At 34.7% G+C, this 16,904-nt stretch overlaps 2 protein-coding genes across 3 annotated transcripts in view; both read right to left on the bottom strand.

Moving 5' to 3' along the window:
• Positions 1-16,904, bottom strand: part of LOC135127023 (uncharacterized protein) — a 331,051-nt gene that overhangs the window by 197,139 nt on the left and 117,008 nt on the right. The window lies entirely within an intron of this gene.
• On the bottom strand, positions 102-1,941 carry LOC135126775 (histone-lysine N-methyltransferase SETMAR-like). Its single transcript, XM_064052910.1, has 3 exons — positions 1,898-1,941; positions 956-1,296; positions 102-853 (listed from the first exon to the last, which is right to left on the bottom strand). Exons 2-3 carry the CDS (start codon positions 1,278-1,280, stop codon positions 102-104), a joined length of 1,077 nt encoding a protein of 358 aa, XP_063908980.1. The 5' UTR covers positions 1,281-1,296; positions 1,898-1,941.

Here is a 16,904-nt window from a genome sequence, read left to right as displayed (position 1 = left end):
ATTGGCAAAAGTGCAGATTAATGTCCCTAAATTCATTGGCGTCACAAAGGAGTTAAGAATAAAAAAATAAAGCATTTCATAAATTGTTTTTATTTAGGTATTTACAATAAATGTTGAAAATGATTTCCTTCGTTAGCAATACACATATTAACTCTTCTTTTCATATTATCAAATACTCGTTGAAGAGTGTAAGGAGTTATATTTTCAATTTCATGGGTTATTGCTTGTTGCAGCTCATCAATGGTATGCAACCTATTTTTGAAAACATTGTTCTTCAAATGACCAAACAAAAAAAAATCCGGCGCGGTGAGATCTGGCGATCTTGGGGGCCACAGTCCTTGACTTATAATTCGATCGTCATAAATTTCCTGCAAGAAACGAAGTGTGCTTCCTGCTGTATGTGCCGTCGCTCCGTCTTGCTGAAAGTAACCATACTGGCATTCGTCATCATGCAGTTGTTCAAAAAAGGGTTGTAGAATATTAGTGCGATATCTTTCAGCATTCACCGTATCGTGAAAAAAAATCGGTCCTATAATTCTTCTTCTTGAAATGGCTACCCAAAGTCCAACTTTTATTGGATGCAAACTAGTTTCTACAAAAATATGAGGATTCTCAGTAGCCCACGTTCTATAATTTTGACTATTCACGTATCCACTTAAATGAAACCATGCCTCATCAGTGAAAAATGTTAAGTCTAATAAGGCATCATCATTTAAATTATTATTAAACCATTGGCAATAATTTATTATTCGATCAAAATCCGGTGGAAGTAATTCATGGATGACTGAAACTTTATACGGGTGCATGTGCAGAACTTTATGTAGTGCTTTATGGCAACTTCCGACTGAAAGACCTGCAACAATTTAATTTTTAAACTGTATCAAAAAATCTCTTTAATTCTTATGAATATATTTAACGCCTTTAAAAAATAAAAAATCTGACAACCAATCTTTACCTGTCTGTGCTGATAATTTTCGTATAGATTTATTTGGACTTTGTTCTAACCGATGCTGGATGTCTTCTGTAACTTCTTCAGTCGAAACAGTTTTTCTGGCAATTGTCTTTCCTTTGCAAATACAATTTTTAGTCTCAAAATGATGAACAAGGACCCCCTTATGATTTGCAAATGTTTGATACCCAACATTGGCATCTGGAAAGGCTTCCGTAAATTGGTCAATACACGACTGCAGTGAATAAGACCAGGTTCCGTCTGGGTTTCGGGTTCCACTTCGAAAGTGAGCCATCAGAATGAAAGCATCCTGTTCGGGTGTGAAAACCATTGTTAAACAAGTTTTCCTGAAAATGTCAAAGTAAACATACTTAATTTCATATAGACATTTGGTATGAAACTTCACACAACGCACTATTTGCCTTCGCACAAACCATTTCCACAGAACTCTTCTGCAGCACCCCCTGAACACGTTTCTATCCTTCAGATGTGTATAAATGACACCTTGTGTGAGAAAAACATATTCAGTGTTCGCACCCTATAGTTGCGGCCGATATAGGCCATATAACACACGCAATTTAACTGGCACCAATTCCAACAACTAAATGATCACGGAGCAAGAAGTTCCACGTTAAAGAGTATGTTTGTGATGGGCTGTATGGCGCGAGGGGATAGTCTGTGGGCGCGAAGAGCCCGTGTGTCTATTAAAAATCAGACATTACCCTTCCGCGCATCCGCGCGTTGATGACTGTAAAAAGTTAGGTTATATTAGCAACGACTGATATTAAAGACTGTAGGAATGCAAAATTTAACAATTTTTTGTGGACATAACATTTGAAGGTGAGGAACGTGATCAGGGGGTGCTCTAGAAGAGTTTTGTGCAAACAGTTTGTGTGAAATCGAACAGTGCCTGCGTTTTGTAAAATTTTACCAAATTTGATTACGTACCACACAGTTGTTAATTTCAAGTAGTTAGTTCTGAAAAGAACTGAGTTGTATGTAAGTAAACAATTGGAAAACACTAAAAAACGCGAGAATGGGAATTATTACTACAAGGACGCTACTGATCGTAAATGACACTAATGGCAGATTAAGAATAACAATTTAGCAAAAATAATTTATCATTAATCAATAATGCCAATCGATTTATTAGTTACAAATAATTAACTGGTCACGTGGTTCTCGATCATTAATGAACTCTCTGTATTAGTTTCCACTCCCACTCGACAGAAAAGTATAATTAGCCCCCCCCACCCACCCATGTCTCCTTTTCAGTGATTGATTTTATCCAGTCTGAATGAAATTCATGATCTTATACTGAACAGAAATAAAATTAGTCATTAGAATGCGAAGAGGGCGCGTGGCGGGGCTAGTGCCTGCTAAGATAAGACTAATTTTGGCAGATGGCATACATTGCAATAAATTAGAGGGTGGGTGGGCGGGGCTAGCATTTGATAAGATAAGACTGATTTTGGCACTTTTGACATTTTCATCCATTTCTCAAGAATTTTGGAAAATAATCCTTAACTTACGCTCGGAAAGTAAAAACTCAAAATTCTGTAAACTTGAAAAACGTGTAATCTTCGTTCTTAACTCTACGTAAAAGTTATAAAAAAATTGCAAACCAAGATTTTACAACAGTTACTTTAGAAATCAAACCGAGTATCCCAATTTACATTTTTTTTCTATACAGTGATGTAGTACTTGAAATGCAACTTATCTGGTTCTGGGTTTGATATGTTAAGAAATTTGTAATCAAACACATACAGTTTTTAGGAAGAAAGACAGATTGAAACGGAAGACTTATTTATCCCTACTCTAGGGGTCTTAAAACGTCGAGAAAACATAGAAGTAGCCATTCGCTAGATGAAACCTATTACAAAATTTCCTTAGTTTCCGCTCGCTTCCAGAAATTCCATTATCAATATACTAATTATGGAATATACTAATCTATCTATCAGCATAAGTTGAGGAAGTATCGTAATGTGTCGATCGACTAGTTTAATATTTTTCCAGCGTTTTATGACCCGAGAACTCGAAAAAATAGGTCTTCGTCTGGCTGTCGTCTATCTGTGTCGATTTTTATTAGACACATGATCTTCGAAACCACTGGACCGATTGTTGTCAAATTTTATACCTGTATTAGGAATATCATGTTGATGGTAAAACACGAACCTAAATTTGGGTAGTGACCTGCACCAACAATTCGGTGATGTCTCCTCAAATTTCTTTTAGTAAATATAATTTAAATTTATTAAAATAACATACTGGTTCATGAATCCGTCTTGATTTTTGACGCTAAGCATCCAGTTTTTCCTTTACATAATTATGTGATCACGACATCTACATTTTTGCAAGGAGATATATGTCAACTTGGATTGGCGCAGTACGACTATAATACTAAAAACAGTATTGTGTTCCCAAAATTTTTCTGGAAAAATGGAGTGAGGCGTTCCTGATTTAATCAATTAAATAAGTTATTAATTGTTTTAAGCCACCTCTTTAAGCAAATCTAACAAATATGCAATGATAAATCACAAGTAAAAATTCATCAAATTTTGTACAATTTGGGTAGAATTTTTTTGTCAAAATTTTGAGTCGACGTCGTCAAATTTTTAGGGGAATAAACAGATATATTTTGATTAACAATTTACCGTGCTTACAATAACTTTAAGACGTCTGCAAGATTTCAAAGTATTCAGTTTTGCAATTCTTTATTTATTCAATAAAATAAATTGACTGATAAATTGCTTTTTTTTGAGTCACTTGTATAAGAAAATCTAAAAAAGAATGTTGCATAGAAATTTGTTTAATCTGAATGAGTTGTGTCCTCAAAACAGGAGACTAAAATTATTAAACTGTCATTCTTCGTAGCTATGTTGTTTTTTTATTTAAAGCGGGATTTATTCAAGTGTCCAAAGAACTTCCAAAAATTAAAATATTGAATTGAAATATTAAAAATAGTATAAACGGAGAGCTCGAAAGCATGTTATGAAAACTAAGAAACTGAGATTCTGGCAATTTAAATTTAAAATTTAAATATTAAAAACCACGGAACCAAAAGTTACATATCAAGTATTATTGCGCCAGTAAAAAATTGGTCTTGTGATAATGTAGAAATTAACCAAAGTTTTTTAGTCTGTGCTTTCCAGAACGTTTATGAGGTCACCCAAAAATTTATTGATTACATATTTTTTTAAATATACGCCTTTCTACAGCCTGTTACATATCTATTGACGTGTTTCGCCAACAATGTTGACATCTTCTTTGACTGGAACTCCAACTATTGCTCGTACTAACAAATACTATATATATATATATTTGACAAAATAGAATTAATTGAAACTGCGTTGGTGGTAAAGGTCTGTTAAAACGTTTTTTATATTGTTTTAAAGTCATAAGTAGAGCTGTGCGGTTGAAATTTATTTACCCCCACTATCGGCCCACAGTGCCTTGCTCGCTTCTCGCTTTTCAGTTGTGGATTATTTTTGATAATTCACACAAATAGTTTTATTGTCAGCGAGACGGACACCTGAACATTATTAAAATTATGATTACTCTTATTTCGTGAATATGGATTTTAAAATCATCAACTGACATGCCGTTAACATTATTTTTCGCGTAATTTTCTTCGCGATACATAACGTCGGATGCAAGCCTCTGGCCTGCCGGAGTGGGGGTCAATTCGCAGCGTTTAAATTTCAACCGCACAGCTGTAGTCATAAGTAACTTAATCCTAAAAGTTGTGTTGGCATTAGAAGTCATAAAAAGCTTTTATTTCTGACCAAATATCCTCGAATTGGGGTTCAGCGAACTCAGGAATCTATATTTTATTAGAATTTATGACAACGGGGTCTAAACGGCTCTAGATTCGACAAAGAATAATTTATTTATTGGCTATAGGTGTAAAATATAGTTGCTATATATCTATTGATCTAATTATTATTATTGTTATTATTATCTGGTATAAACTTGTAAAAATATAAAATCTATTCCATAAATAAAACAGTCCGAAAATTTATTTTACAAACTAAATCCAGAAGAATGATTCTACTATATTTTAGAGATGAAAAGAATTTTTTGTTGAATATAAATATTTATTTGAGCTAAATAACTTTCATATAAAAGGTTTTTTTAATTTATAACTGCCAAATTTTTTGAATGTCAAAGAGTTATAGCACTTTCTGTTGTCTTACTAAATCGATAAGTCAATTTATCTTTTCTATTAAACCTTTTCATTTTAAACAGTATTTTCTTTTTATATATTTATATTCTTTACTTGTATTAAAATGTCATAACTTAGATTCTGAACGATTCCACAAATTGGTTAATTGTCCAATAAAATCTTTAGTTATTTATTAATTCAGTAATTCAAAAATTCATTACTAAGTAACAAAGTTCCAAGTATCTTTATAGTTCCATTCAAAAAAACGGGACCCATAAATTGAGAGGTTTTATATCTGCACTCTTTTTGTGTTTAGTGGGTAAAAGCGTGTAGCAATAAAAAGCTATAAGGGCGGAGATGACGTAGCAACGTGTGTCACATCAGTTCAAAGCTTGAACAAGCACACACTGCATCGTTAACTACGAATATAAAACCAGGCATAATTGCTAAACTTCATGCTCAAACTGTCAGCAGTTTTTTTAAATTTATAAATAAAAGGAGTAGAGTCTTTAAAAATATACTGTGGAATAAAAGCATCAACATCAATTTGAATTTAATAACGCCTCCTTATTAAAATCGTACAATTTTGAATTTAATCATAGTCTTGTGTTTTTGTACTCGTTTTACATATTTTTGATCTGAGCTGTCGAACTGGAGGGAAATCCAGCATCTACAATTTATTAGTTTTAAGCAAAGACACCTCAAGCATTTTGAAGTCGAGGAACAACACATTTATTGCCTGAAGGAAAAGCCGCGAATTTGCTACCAATGCAGAACATATTTATTGTAACGTAGAAGAATGATAATAATATTCATGGTGGGCGTAAATATAAAAAAGGTGCGGAAATTGGAGTGATATTTATATGTTTCACCACGAAGCACCATAATATATAGTAATACTTTAAAGTTACGATTGAATTTGTAAAACATGCGAAATTTCCACAGAATCCGTTCTCTTTGACAATACGAGATAGCACTACAAGACAAATGTCTTTTGAGATCCCCAGTCTTAAATTTGTGTTCCAGCAATTTCTGTTTCCTGGTACGAGACACCTTGTTAAAAGATAATGATGTTGTTTTTGTGCTTATCTTTCAAGTTCAAGTATGTAGCGTGTTTGTTGCCAAAGTATTCGAGAATTAAATTTTGACAAGTGAGATTAAAAGTGATTAATTCTCCGACAATAATTTTATAGTCACTCTGAGCAGCCACTTGAAAACTGACGTCGTCAGATGATTTTCAATTTAGAAATTATTATCGGATAAGGAATTATATAGCTTCACGTGGAAAGCGTAAATTGTGTAACATATCTAAATGATATTTGCAGTTTTTTGAATTCTTCATTAAACAAAATTTCTTTTCATTGCTTCCAACAATGTAACACAACATTAATAAAGTTTGACAACTTATTTAATCACAAACTACAGAGCTTCAGGGGACTGGCACTAAGAGATATAACAATTTTTTAATTTTTTATATGACAAAATAACGTATTTTAAAGGCCCCTGCCATTTTAAATAATCTTGATTAAAACCAAAATATACCATGAATTAATTAAAAATATGTGGTTTGCAAAACTATTTGCAGTCTACAAAGCTTTATACATTATGTAGAAAACGTTTGTCAATTTACTGTGTTGAAAATGAAATATAGTAAAAGAAGCTTCTTTGACACAAGTTTTTTTTTAGAATATCTTATTTCCAACAAAAAAAAATCCTAATATTGATCTGGTTATTTGCAGATTTGTGTAAACCGAAAACAGTAGTGAAAACTGTGTTACGAAATTTCCATCAATAATAGAGATATTGATTTTTAAATATACGTGATGAAGAATCTCAACTAAATGCTAAAAAGAAGACGATGATAAAACTGTTTGTAAAAAACTCTCTTGCGTTACATAGTGGAAGGTGTTAACAAAATTTCATAATAATAGGTTTATTAATAATAATAATGACTGATTACCTTAAAGCATTTGTAAGGTTCCAGAACATTCCGTTTTACAAATTCAAAGTTAAATCGTAAAATGTTGGTATATAATGTGGTGACCAAATTTGACTTAAAATTTCGCGCTAAAAAAACAACGGCGCGAAATCGCATTTGAATAATTTGAATAAAAAAATAAATATTTAAGAACATTAAACATAAGCAACCATGTGAAAGTTTATTTCTTTTCTGGTAGTTGGTAGCTCTTCTAGGGAATTTCTGGGTAGTATCTAGTGAGAGGGTTGGTAGAAGTTGGCTTGCTTAGTAGAGGGTTAAGATGCGTCACTCTGTTCTAGAGATGGGCAAAATCGTTCCACGCGTGGAGCGCTACAACCGCTACCGCTACAAGAAAATAGCGCTCCAAGTAACTAGTTACTTTGGAACGTACTCATCACGAGTGGCGTTTGAGTACGACGCTTCCACTTGTCCGCTTGGAACTTGGAACGAATGTTCCAATCTCAAGTACCAATATGTAGCGAACGGACATTCTGGACACAATAAATACTGACAACAATTAGGACGGGCACTCTACTTTCATTTTAATAAAAAAAATAATAAAATAAACAAAACTACAAATATTTTTATAGTTTTGTTTTCGCAACTTTCTGTGTTCATTCCCAATCTTCTACTAGACTGAGATTTTACAATTTTTTTCGGTTCCTATTGAAATACATGTATTCAATTAAAACTTATTTATAAACTATTTTATACCTAAGCTTTTATATCTTTTCTGATAATGAGTCATTTATATCGACCGTCGCATTCTTACAAAAAATTATCGAATATGCAGCGTCTTTGATACCGCCCTCAAACAAAATACAACACTTGCTGATTTTGCCGATTGCTTTATGATAAAACCGCTTTGCTTTTTATTTTATCTGTTTATTTAAATATTGTTAAACCTTTACTTTTGATCTGCGTTGCATACATTTTGTTTTTCTTTTTTTTTCATAAATATTATAAAATAAATACCTATTTATAAACGTTTCCTGATATCTTTTTTTGAGTTGATAAACACACAATTATTTTAATGACTGAAAGATTATTCTCTTTTTTTTTCAGTTCCCAAGCCCTCACTATTTGCGTTTCTTGTAACGTTCCGGACAAACGTGTTTTATGATTTCGTTCCTTGAATTTCCGTCCCGTAACTCCCGTACAAATATCGTTTCAAGTTCCAAGTGGAACGCAGAGTGGAACGTGTTACTTTTGTCGCGAGGAGCGCTACACTCCGCTACTCGATGGTAGCGCTACAATGGAACGGTTCCTAAAGTAACGACCCATCTCTATGTGTTGTGTCACTGTTGTTTTTGTTTTGGTGGGTCAAGCATACCGTAAGTAACAGTCATGAGATTGTTCAGATAAAGCACTTGATATGAGATTTCGTGAAATTCACTTAGTGAGGACTGATCCTTTGTTTATCAAGTTATAAATAAGTTTTCTGGATGCTTATACTTAAGTGTTACATTATAACACTTATAACACATATAATTCCTCACACAAGATTTCTAATAGTTCATTTACGGCAGTTAAATTACTCTAACGTTGTCCCGCTCTGGGAAAAGGGACCGTGGGAAGTACGGTAGAATTCATAATATCGTGGACTGAGGGAGGGGGGTTAAATTTTCCCCCTTAGGCAGTCATCACATCATCATCACATCACCGAGACATTTTTCTCGCAACGTGGGAAATTATATCACCGAGACGCATATTTCTCGTTATGAGGGATGTATTTTGTGTTTATTTATCATGTGTTTGTTTGGGATACGCTGGGGACAGTGCACGATATAAACTCGCAAGACTAAATGTTTTTAAGTAACTTGGATCAAGGCATAATTTAACATTATGTAAATTCTTTGCTTGAATCGTTGAGAAAGTGTGGCATAATTTAACATCATGTAAATTCTTTGTTTAAATTGTTGATAAAGTATGGCAAATACTAACCTCATGTAATTTTGTTAGCTTTGCATTTTTTCTCTCTCACAATTTTAGCCTCAATAATTGTCTTTGCTGTATAATTTAAATCAAACGTAAATTTTCATGCTCTGCAGTTTCTATCCACACGTAATTTTTTATCTGCACAAGTTTTACTTACCACTAGCGCTTTTTTTGTTTTTATAAATCTTTACTATTTATTTCTACCACGTAAATTTGGTTGGTTAATGTTTCTATCTTATAAATTGCTTGATGTCCAGTCTTAATCTCAGATAAGAATTCTTTGCTGTTTAAAATTTTACGAGAGTGTATGGCGAATTTAAATGTTGTTTATTGCTCTTTTTGAAACTTTGACACTTGTTCAGTTGTAGTTTAATACCAGAGTTATAGAAAATGAACATTTAAAATGGAATTGAGGTAAATAAGACAGAAACACCTGACAGAAGCAGAGGGCGCGGTTTCTAGGTTCCTAGTCGAACTGGCGGGATTTATCGGGCCATCTGCACAAAAGACGCGGACCTTGAATATAAGTCAGAGGAGCGGTCGGCATGACGTGACGCTCGCGACTTGGCGCAACAAACGGGATTTCCAACCACGAGTTTGCGACCGTAACGGCCTGCTCGCGCAGCACGTTTCTTCGTTATAGAGGGGTGCTGGACGCCATGCTTGCCGATTGAGTAGAATCACCGTCGTGGTGGAAAAACAGCCACAACCAGGAGCCCCAAACTCTGTTCGTGCTACAACGCCATCTAGAGCAAATTTTGCTAATATTTTAAAAGAATACGGAAAAGTTCTGTATTGAAGGTCTATTGTCGGCAATCTGTCATAAATTATCAATACTCCTCAATATCAACTTACGATAATTTTATGACCCTTGTCCCGAAATTGGTTATCCCTTTCACTCATATTCATGTCAGCTCAGGTGGATTTTAGGAGGAATTACTGGTTGCATTTAGGGCAACAATTGACGCCTAATTCAAACTTGTCTATAGTCTAACTTTCCACCTTATCATCCCTCAGAGTTCTCCTTATGTTAAAACGTGCAGTAAGGTATTTAGTGTCTGAGGTACTTTTCGGCTTTAAATTTAGTTTTATCGTATACTATATTTTTTCAGGGATAACTGTGTTTTATGTGAGTCACAACTCTAATTTCAATTTCCATGACATTAAAACCGTCATATAAGACCGCAATAAAATTTCTTAGTACTTACACCTTTCATAAAACTAACAGCAAATTCAATGGCGACGTCACTTAAATCAAAGTGCAATAAGTTCAAGAGCTGTCAACAGATGTTTTTGAAAATTTAAAAACTTAAAGTTAATACTTAAAAGACGGAAGACGAAAACAAAATTTGAGCCTATTTAATCGAAATAACAAACGTTAAGTGCCACTTGTCCCTTATCTGATAAAGATAAAGTCGAATTTGAAGCACATATGATAACAGGAAATTTAAATACAATGTTTTTTTAATAATTTAATTTTTGTTGTGTTGTTAATTGACTTACAATTTTAACATAAAAATTTGTTATCAAGTACCACTAAATTTTTTCATCTATTGTTTATTTTCCGTAACTGATAAATGTGTGTCGCTAACACACCCTACACAACTACTACTCATGCAAGAAAATTGAAAAATATCCAATTTTAGTTTTGATCGAATTACCCTTAACAACATTGATCGACCAGATAGGATTCCTTTTTATTAAATTACAACCCCTTAATTACGCCATAAATAAGAAAACCGGGAGATACTAATCCAGTTATACTGTTAATTGCTGCTGGCACCCCCGCAGTTTTATGTCCCACCTTCCGTACGGGAGAATTTATGTCTTTTCGACTTTTACGCAATTTCATAAACTTTTCGCATTGCCCTTTAGAGAAAATCGCTCTCTAACGACATCAGTCTCCTAGTCTAAACGTAGTCCACTAAAATTAAACAACAAGCGTAAAATGTATCATTTGGAACCTTTCCTTTCGCCACTTGCTGCAAAATGCACGAGATGGAACCGAAGAGCAAATAAAGAGAATGTAATTAACCTTCAACATTAAAGAGTAAAACTACAAAAAGAATCACCTAATAAAAAACACCCTCCATTCGATAAATTTTAAGCCGGGGGGATTTGCACTAATGGATTGGGAATTATCACGATTCAGCTCATCACCTTTTTACCAAGCCATTCCGGTCAACACTTCGGCTGTTTGCATCTTTTAGCGTCTCTTAGCGAGGTCCCCCTTTATTACATTCCGCATAATTAGACACTCCGATTTGATAATCTTTTAATAATGTGCCTAAAACTTGGCGGAAAGTTAATTTTCGCAACGCCCGAACTTTACGAGACGGAAAAAGCGATGTAATATGCGTCGGTTCAGAAATTTTAATGTCCACTTTATTCCAATTACTGCAGAATTACGCAGTTTGTCGCCTCATTATTTTCATTTCAAACAGTTCGTTAGTACCAGATTACAATCTGTTGAGAGTCACATCGCGATCCATCAGTTACTTTGAAAGGGCCGGCGTAGGCGTTAAGAATATGATCGTGGTTGGTCCTCGGCAACAATTTGCGCCACTGACGAAAATGTGACAAAGGCGTCTTCGCAGGTGGCGCTCTACATCAATCCTTCGCTTCTAATGTAATTTTGTAAACTAGCATCCCTTGTCTGCGTATACCTAAAGTAAGTAAATGTGCGCTTGGTTTAACCAATTTGAATATAACTACGCTTGCCTTAAGCCGTGTCAAGGAAGCGAGTAATTTAATTTGTTTTATATTTACCCTTTCTCGGTGGAAGAAAAACTTTTGAGTAATTAAACTATGGCTTGTGTAGAAATGGCATTAAACCTTCCGAATATACAATTAAATGTTATGTTGTTACACGTTTTATAATTCAATTATAAAGTTAAGGTTTGTGTACTGTTACTAACGTTTCCTTTATACAAACCAATGTGAAATTGTCGTGTGTGGACAATAAATTGTCTTAATAAGTCGGTACATTTTTTTCATTCTGAATATCTCGCCTTATAGAATGTCACATTCTTAAACTGCAATTATTATGCTGTGTTCATGTGACAAGAAGATGATTTTCAACAGTAATCTAAAACCCTTATCATGATTACTAAGTCACTTGTTTTTAATAGTTATGAGAAAACATAATATAATGGATTACACCGTTAATTCCAGTAATCTTCTTGAATAATTGTTGATTAGTTTTTGAATTGTCATCAATTCAATTTTTTGTTAAATTTAATTTTTCCGATTTGTGTTTATTGTGATTATTTGTTTGGTATTATACATATTATTAAACGACTCTTCCTTACCCTTGAAGTGTATTTAAAATAAATCCAGTGTTTTAGATAAAAATGTAGACAATACCAGTCACAGTGTAAGAAAAAAATAAATGGTCCGTGAGGTAATTAAGTTCGCTATGGGATACTCCACTCACGACCTTCACGTTTCTAGCACACATTTTTTGCGAAAGTCCATCCGGCTAAGGTAAAGAATGAGGACGGATTTATAAGCCACAAGTACGGGAATATGATATTTTATAAAATTTAAATACCGTTTACCGTGCAAAACTTTAAGTTGACGTTGTCATAGTGTTGATGGGGATCATTAGACAAATTTTAGTTGGCGTTCTACCATCAACACGATATTTTTAATTATTATTTTATTATATGTAATAATTGCCAATAATCTATCCGGCAGTCGGAAATATCGGTCTAATAAAAACTGACAGAGACTACAGACAGACGGATATGGGAGACCTATTTTTTCATATTCTATGGGACGTGAAATGTCGAGGACACCTGAAAGTAGCCATTCGTCGAATGGACCCTGTTACAATACTACCTTAACTTAAGCTCGGGAAGTAAAAAGATCCAAAAAGCCCCAGAAAAGGAGACTAAAAGAAGGAAGTCAACGAAAAAAGAGATTAAAGGCGATTACGAAAAGTACAAAAAAAAGACGATACAAAATTATAAAAAACACAACAAGGAAGTCTTTAAAAAATGTGACTACAAAAGTAAGAAAAAAAGAAGGAACGGCTCCAAAAGGCGACAAAAAATTTTCAAAAAAAGAAAATGCAAAATAAGGATATTGACACAAAAAAAACGAAATCAACAAAAACAGAAAAAATGCTGCAAAAAAGGTGAGTACAAAAAGTGATGGAGAAATTAAGAACATAAAACAAGCGTAGAAACACGCAATTGTAGGAAATTTACATAAGATTTACTATGCGTAAATTTAAGGTCAATTCATCAAACTGGTGTTGGAGATTATCTGGCAACTAAACATCGATACAGGCAGAGAGCCAGATGGAAACGAAATACCTGTTGTTTCGTATTCGAGGGCTCATCAAACATCGGGAAAACATAAGAGTCTTCATTCGCCGAATGAAGCCTAGTACAATACTTCCTCAGCTTACGCTCGGGGGGTAAAAAAGTGACCTAAAAAGATCGAACCGCCGACTTCTGTGTGGTTTGCGTGTGATTCGTTCATCACTACACCTTCAACGATAACATTTACGTTGACCTTATATTGATATAAAATGTTTTTATATAGTTATAGTTAAAAACTCAAGTTGGATTCATAAACCATGAATATGTTATTTTATAAATTTATTTTTAAACAGCATTTACCATGCAAATCTTTGGACTGACGCCATCATATTTTTTATGGGAATGATCAGACATATTAAATTTTAGTTAGCGTTTTATCATATACACGATATTCCTAACATTCATACAAAATTTGTTTGGTAGTCATTGGTCAAAGATTATTATCGGTCTAATAAAAATCGAAACAAACGACAGAAGGTCATTCGCCGGATGGACCCTGTTACAATATTTCCTTAGCTTGCAGTAAGTACGTGATGTAAATAGGGCCAAAAACGTCACAAAAAGAGACTAAAACAGGAAATTTAAAAAAGGCGACGAAAAAAATTACAAAAAGTCAGCAAAAATTCGAAGAAACAGGCCATGACAAAAAGTGACAAAAAAATGAGACCAAAAACACAACAAAAGAATTCGACAAAAAATGCGACAAAATAAGAGGAGAAAAAAACGCTACAAAAAAAGCTGCTGAAATCGAGGACAAAAAAGACTCAACAAAAACACACAAAAATATCAGGAAAAAAAACGTGACTACAAAAAGTGCCATATAAAGAACAAAAAATAATACAAAAAGTACAAAGCGCTACACAGTAACAAAAAAGAAAATAAAACAAGCATAGAGGTATGCTATTTCAGGAAGTTTAAATAACATTTACTATGTCAATTTTAAGGTCATGTCATCAACTCATCAAATTGTATGTGGGGATTATCTACAGAGGAAGGAACCCGGACGAGCTGGCATTAGCAACAGCTGCAGAGGAGTGGGCATATACTATGGTCCTATGTAAACCGAACAAAAATCGGATTAAGAATGGTGGATGGATCTCGAACAAGAGGAAAAATGTCGCGGTAGTTATCAGAAACAAGAGAATTACAATTTTCGACTTCGAAGAAGAAGAGGATACGTGCGAATAAGAGCAAATAAATACAATTTTTTTTGTTGCTATATTTCACCCAATATAGAAGCACTCGAATTCATCAAGTTCTTGTAGAAGCTGGTAGACGACGTGAAAAAGGATAGGCGAAAAATTATAATCTTAAGAGATTTAAATGCGAAGTCGGTGCTGTGGAGATCGGCAAGGACGGACAAACGAGGAAATATATTGGCGGAATGGAGAGCAAATTTAAATTTTGTCTGTCACAATACCAGAGAAACACCAAACTTCTAAAGATTTGAGGGTCATTCGTCCATTACCTGCTCGGCGGCAGAGATATCGCAAAACATAAAAAATTGGAAGGTTCTAAAGCAGGAAGCACTTAGTAAGCAGAGATATATCCGGTTTGAGATAATTAGAATAAACATTGAAGGGGCAATAGGAAGAAAGCCCACTAAAGCTTTACTTAGTCAGAAAAAGTTTAGGGAAGCGTTATTGGAAAAAGCAAATAACGTAAGTCACGACGATTTATCATATGATAGAAGTAACAGAATAGCATACAACAAAGCTACAATATCTGAAAGAAACAAGAAACGTAGAACTGAGCCGTACTGGTGGACGGAAGAAATCAGCAAGAAGCGGAGGGAGTGTATTCGAATGCGAAGAGAGGTAACAAGAACAAACAAGAAGAAACTTGAAAACAAAGATACCATAGCTGGGTATGCTGCACTAAAGAAGGAATTAAAGAAACTAACCCAAAAATCAAAGAAAGAAAAATGGCTAAAAACTTGTAACAAAGTTGAAAACGATGTCTAGGGGGAGGGTTTCAATATTGCCACCAGAAGCCTAGGCATTCCGCGGCAGCGATACAGTATGGACGAAGAGGGGGTGTCTGATATTAGAAAACTATTCCCTAACAGAAATGACTAGTGGACAGAAAAATTAAAGGTGGAAAAAACTGAAAAATTTTCACTAGATGAACTGCGAAAAGCGAGTGATAAAATAAAAACAGGGAAAGCACTGGGACCAGACCGGATGATACCGGAGTCAGTAAAGATTGCGGTAGACACAATACCTGAGTCAATTTTGGTAGTAATGAACGACTTGCTAGCAAGACAAATCTTTCCAAAGGACTGAAAAACAGCCCAGGCAATACTAATGTCGAAGAAGGGAAAGGCACCAAGCCATTGGATGTAAGAAATGGTTTCAACTCGGCGAAATTAAAACCAAAGAACCCACCGCAATATCTCATAAACTTTATTTTAAACTATTTTGATAATAGGAAAATTAAATGTAATTAAATGAAACAGGAAGCTTCCGCTAGGGTCCCACAAGGATCGGTGCTTGGCCCTATGTTGTAAAATATTTTTTATGATAGTGTCTTGAAAATCAAAATACCAGGAGTCAATCTAATAGGATTCGCGGAGGATTTGGTCATTGTAATTACTGACGAATTACAGTACCAGGTCCAGTACCTCGGCAATAAAGCACTCGAAAAAGTATCTAAGTGGCCAGAGGAGAGGAAGTTGGAGCTCGCTCTGGATAAAACGGAGGTGGTGGTGCTACACGCACCCAGAAAGAGGGATATACTTACTTAAAATTGCTCTGAATGGCCTGGTATTAAGCCCTCTAAGCAGATTAAGTATCTGGGTATGATATTGGAGCAAAACAGAACATTTCGACCACATATCTTATACATTTCCTCTAAAGCTGAAAAGACAACATCGGCACTGGGACGTCTTATGCCGAACTGCCGGGGGCCGAGTAGCCACACCGGAAAGATACTATTAAACGGAGTGGCAAATTCAATAATGTTATATGGTGCACCGGTGTGAGGTGGAGCACTCAAATACACTAAATATGTACGTAACGATGTTAGAAAGGGTGCAAAGGAAACCACTGATCAAAATCACCAGCGGATATCGCACTGTGTGGACGGAGGTTCTACAGGTACTGGCGGCCAAACCACCTATAGACCTCTTAAAGAAGAGAGAAGTAATTATACGCCCGAGCCAAAACGGAAATATTACGACGACCATCAGAGAGGAGGAGAGAGAGAAAATCATAAATAGGTCGCAGAGTAGATGGACTAGTGGGCTGAAAGGAACATGGACCAAGAAATTAATTCCGGAAGCCTCTCGTTGGTATAAAAGTAAACACCGTAGAATCAGTTTCTATTTAACATAGTTTTTTACAGGCCACGGGCCAATTCAATAAATTTACCAAAAGAATAGGCAAGAAAAATGACGACCTGTGTACACGCTGCGAGGAAACGGATTTTCCAGAACACATTATGACTAGCAAGAAATGGTGCGAAGAAAACCGTGGAAAAGACACTGGGAATTACCCTAACGATTGACAACCTCGTACAAATGTTGTTGGAGAATCAAGAGAA

This window comes from Zophobas morio, unplaced genomic scaffold (assembly GCF_036711695.1).
Source record: "Zophobas morio isolate AGI-343-1 ecotype UQ-CSIRO unplaced genomic scaffold, CSIRO_AGI_Zmor_V1 ptg000011l, whole genome shotgun sequence".
In the NCBI taxonomy this organism is placed as follows: Eukaryota; Metazoa; Arthropoda; class Insecta; order Coleoptera; family Tenebrionidae; genus Zophobas; species Zophobas morio.
The sequence above is the reverse complement of the archived record's forward strand: the minus strand, read 5'-3'. Positions and strand labels throughout refer to the sequence as shown.

Excerpts from the sequence above, each read along its gene's own strand:
- LOC135126775 (XM_064052910.1), bottom strand. The coding sequence starts at position 1,280 with ATGGTTTTCACACCCGAACAGGATGCTTTCATTCTGATGGCTCACTTT. Across the intron at positions 854-955 it reads AAAATTATCAGCACAGACAG|GTCTTTCAGTCGGAAGTTGC; the intron begins GTAAAGATTGGT and ends AAATTGTTGCAG.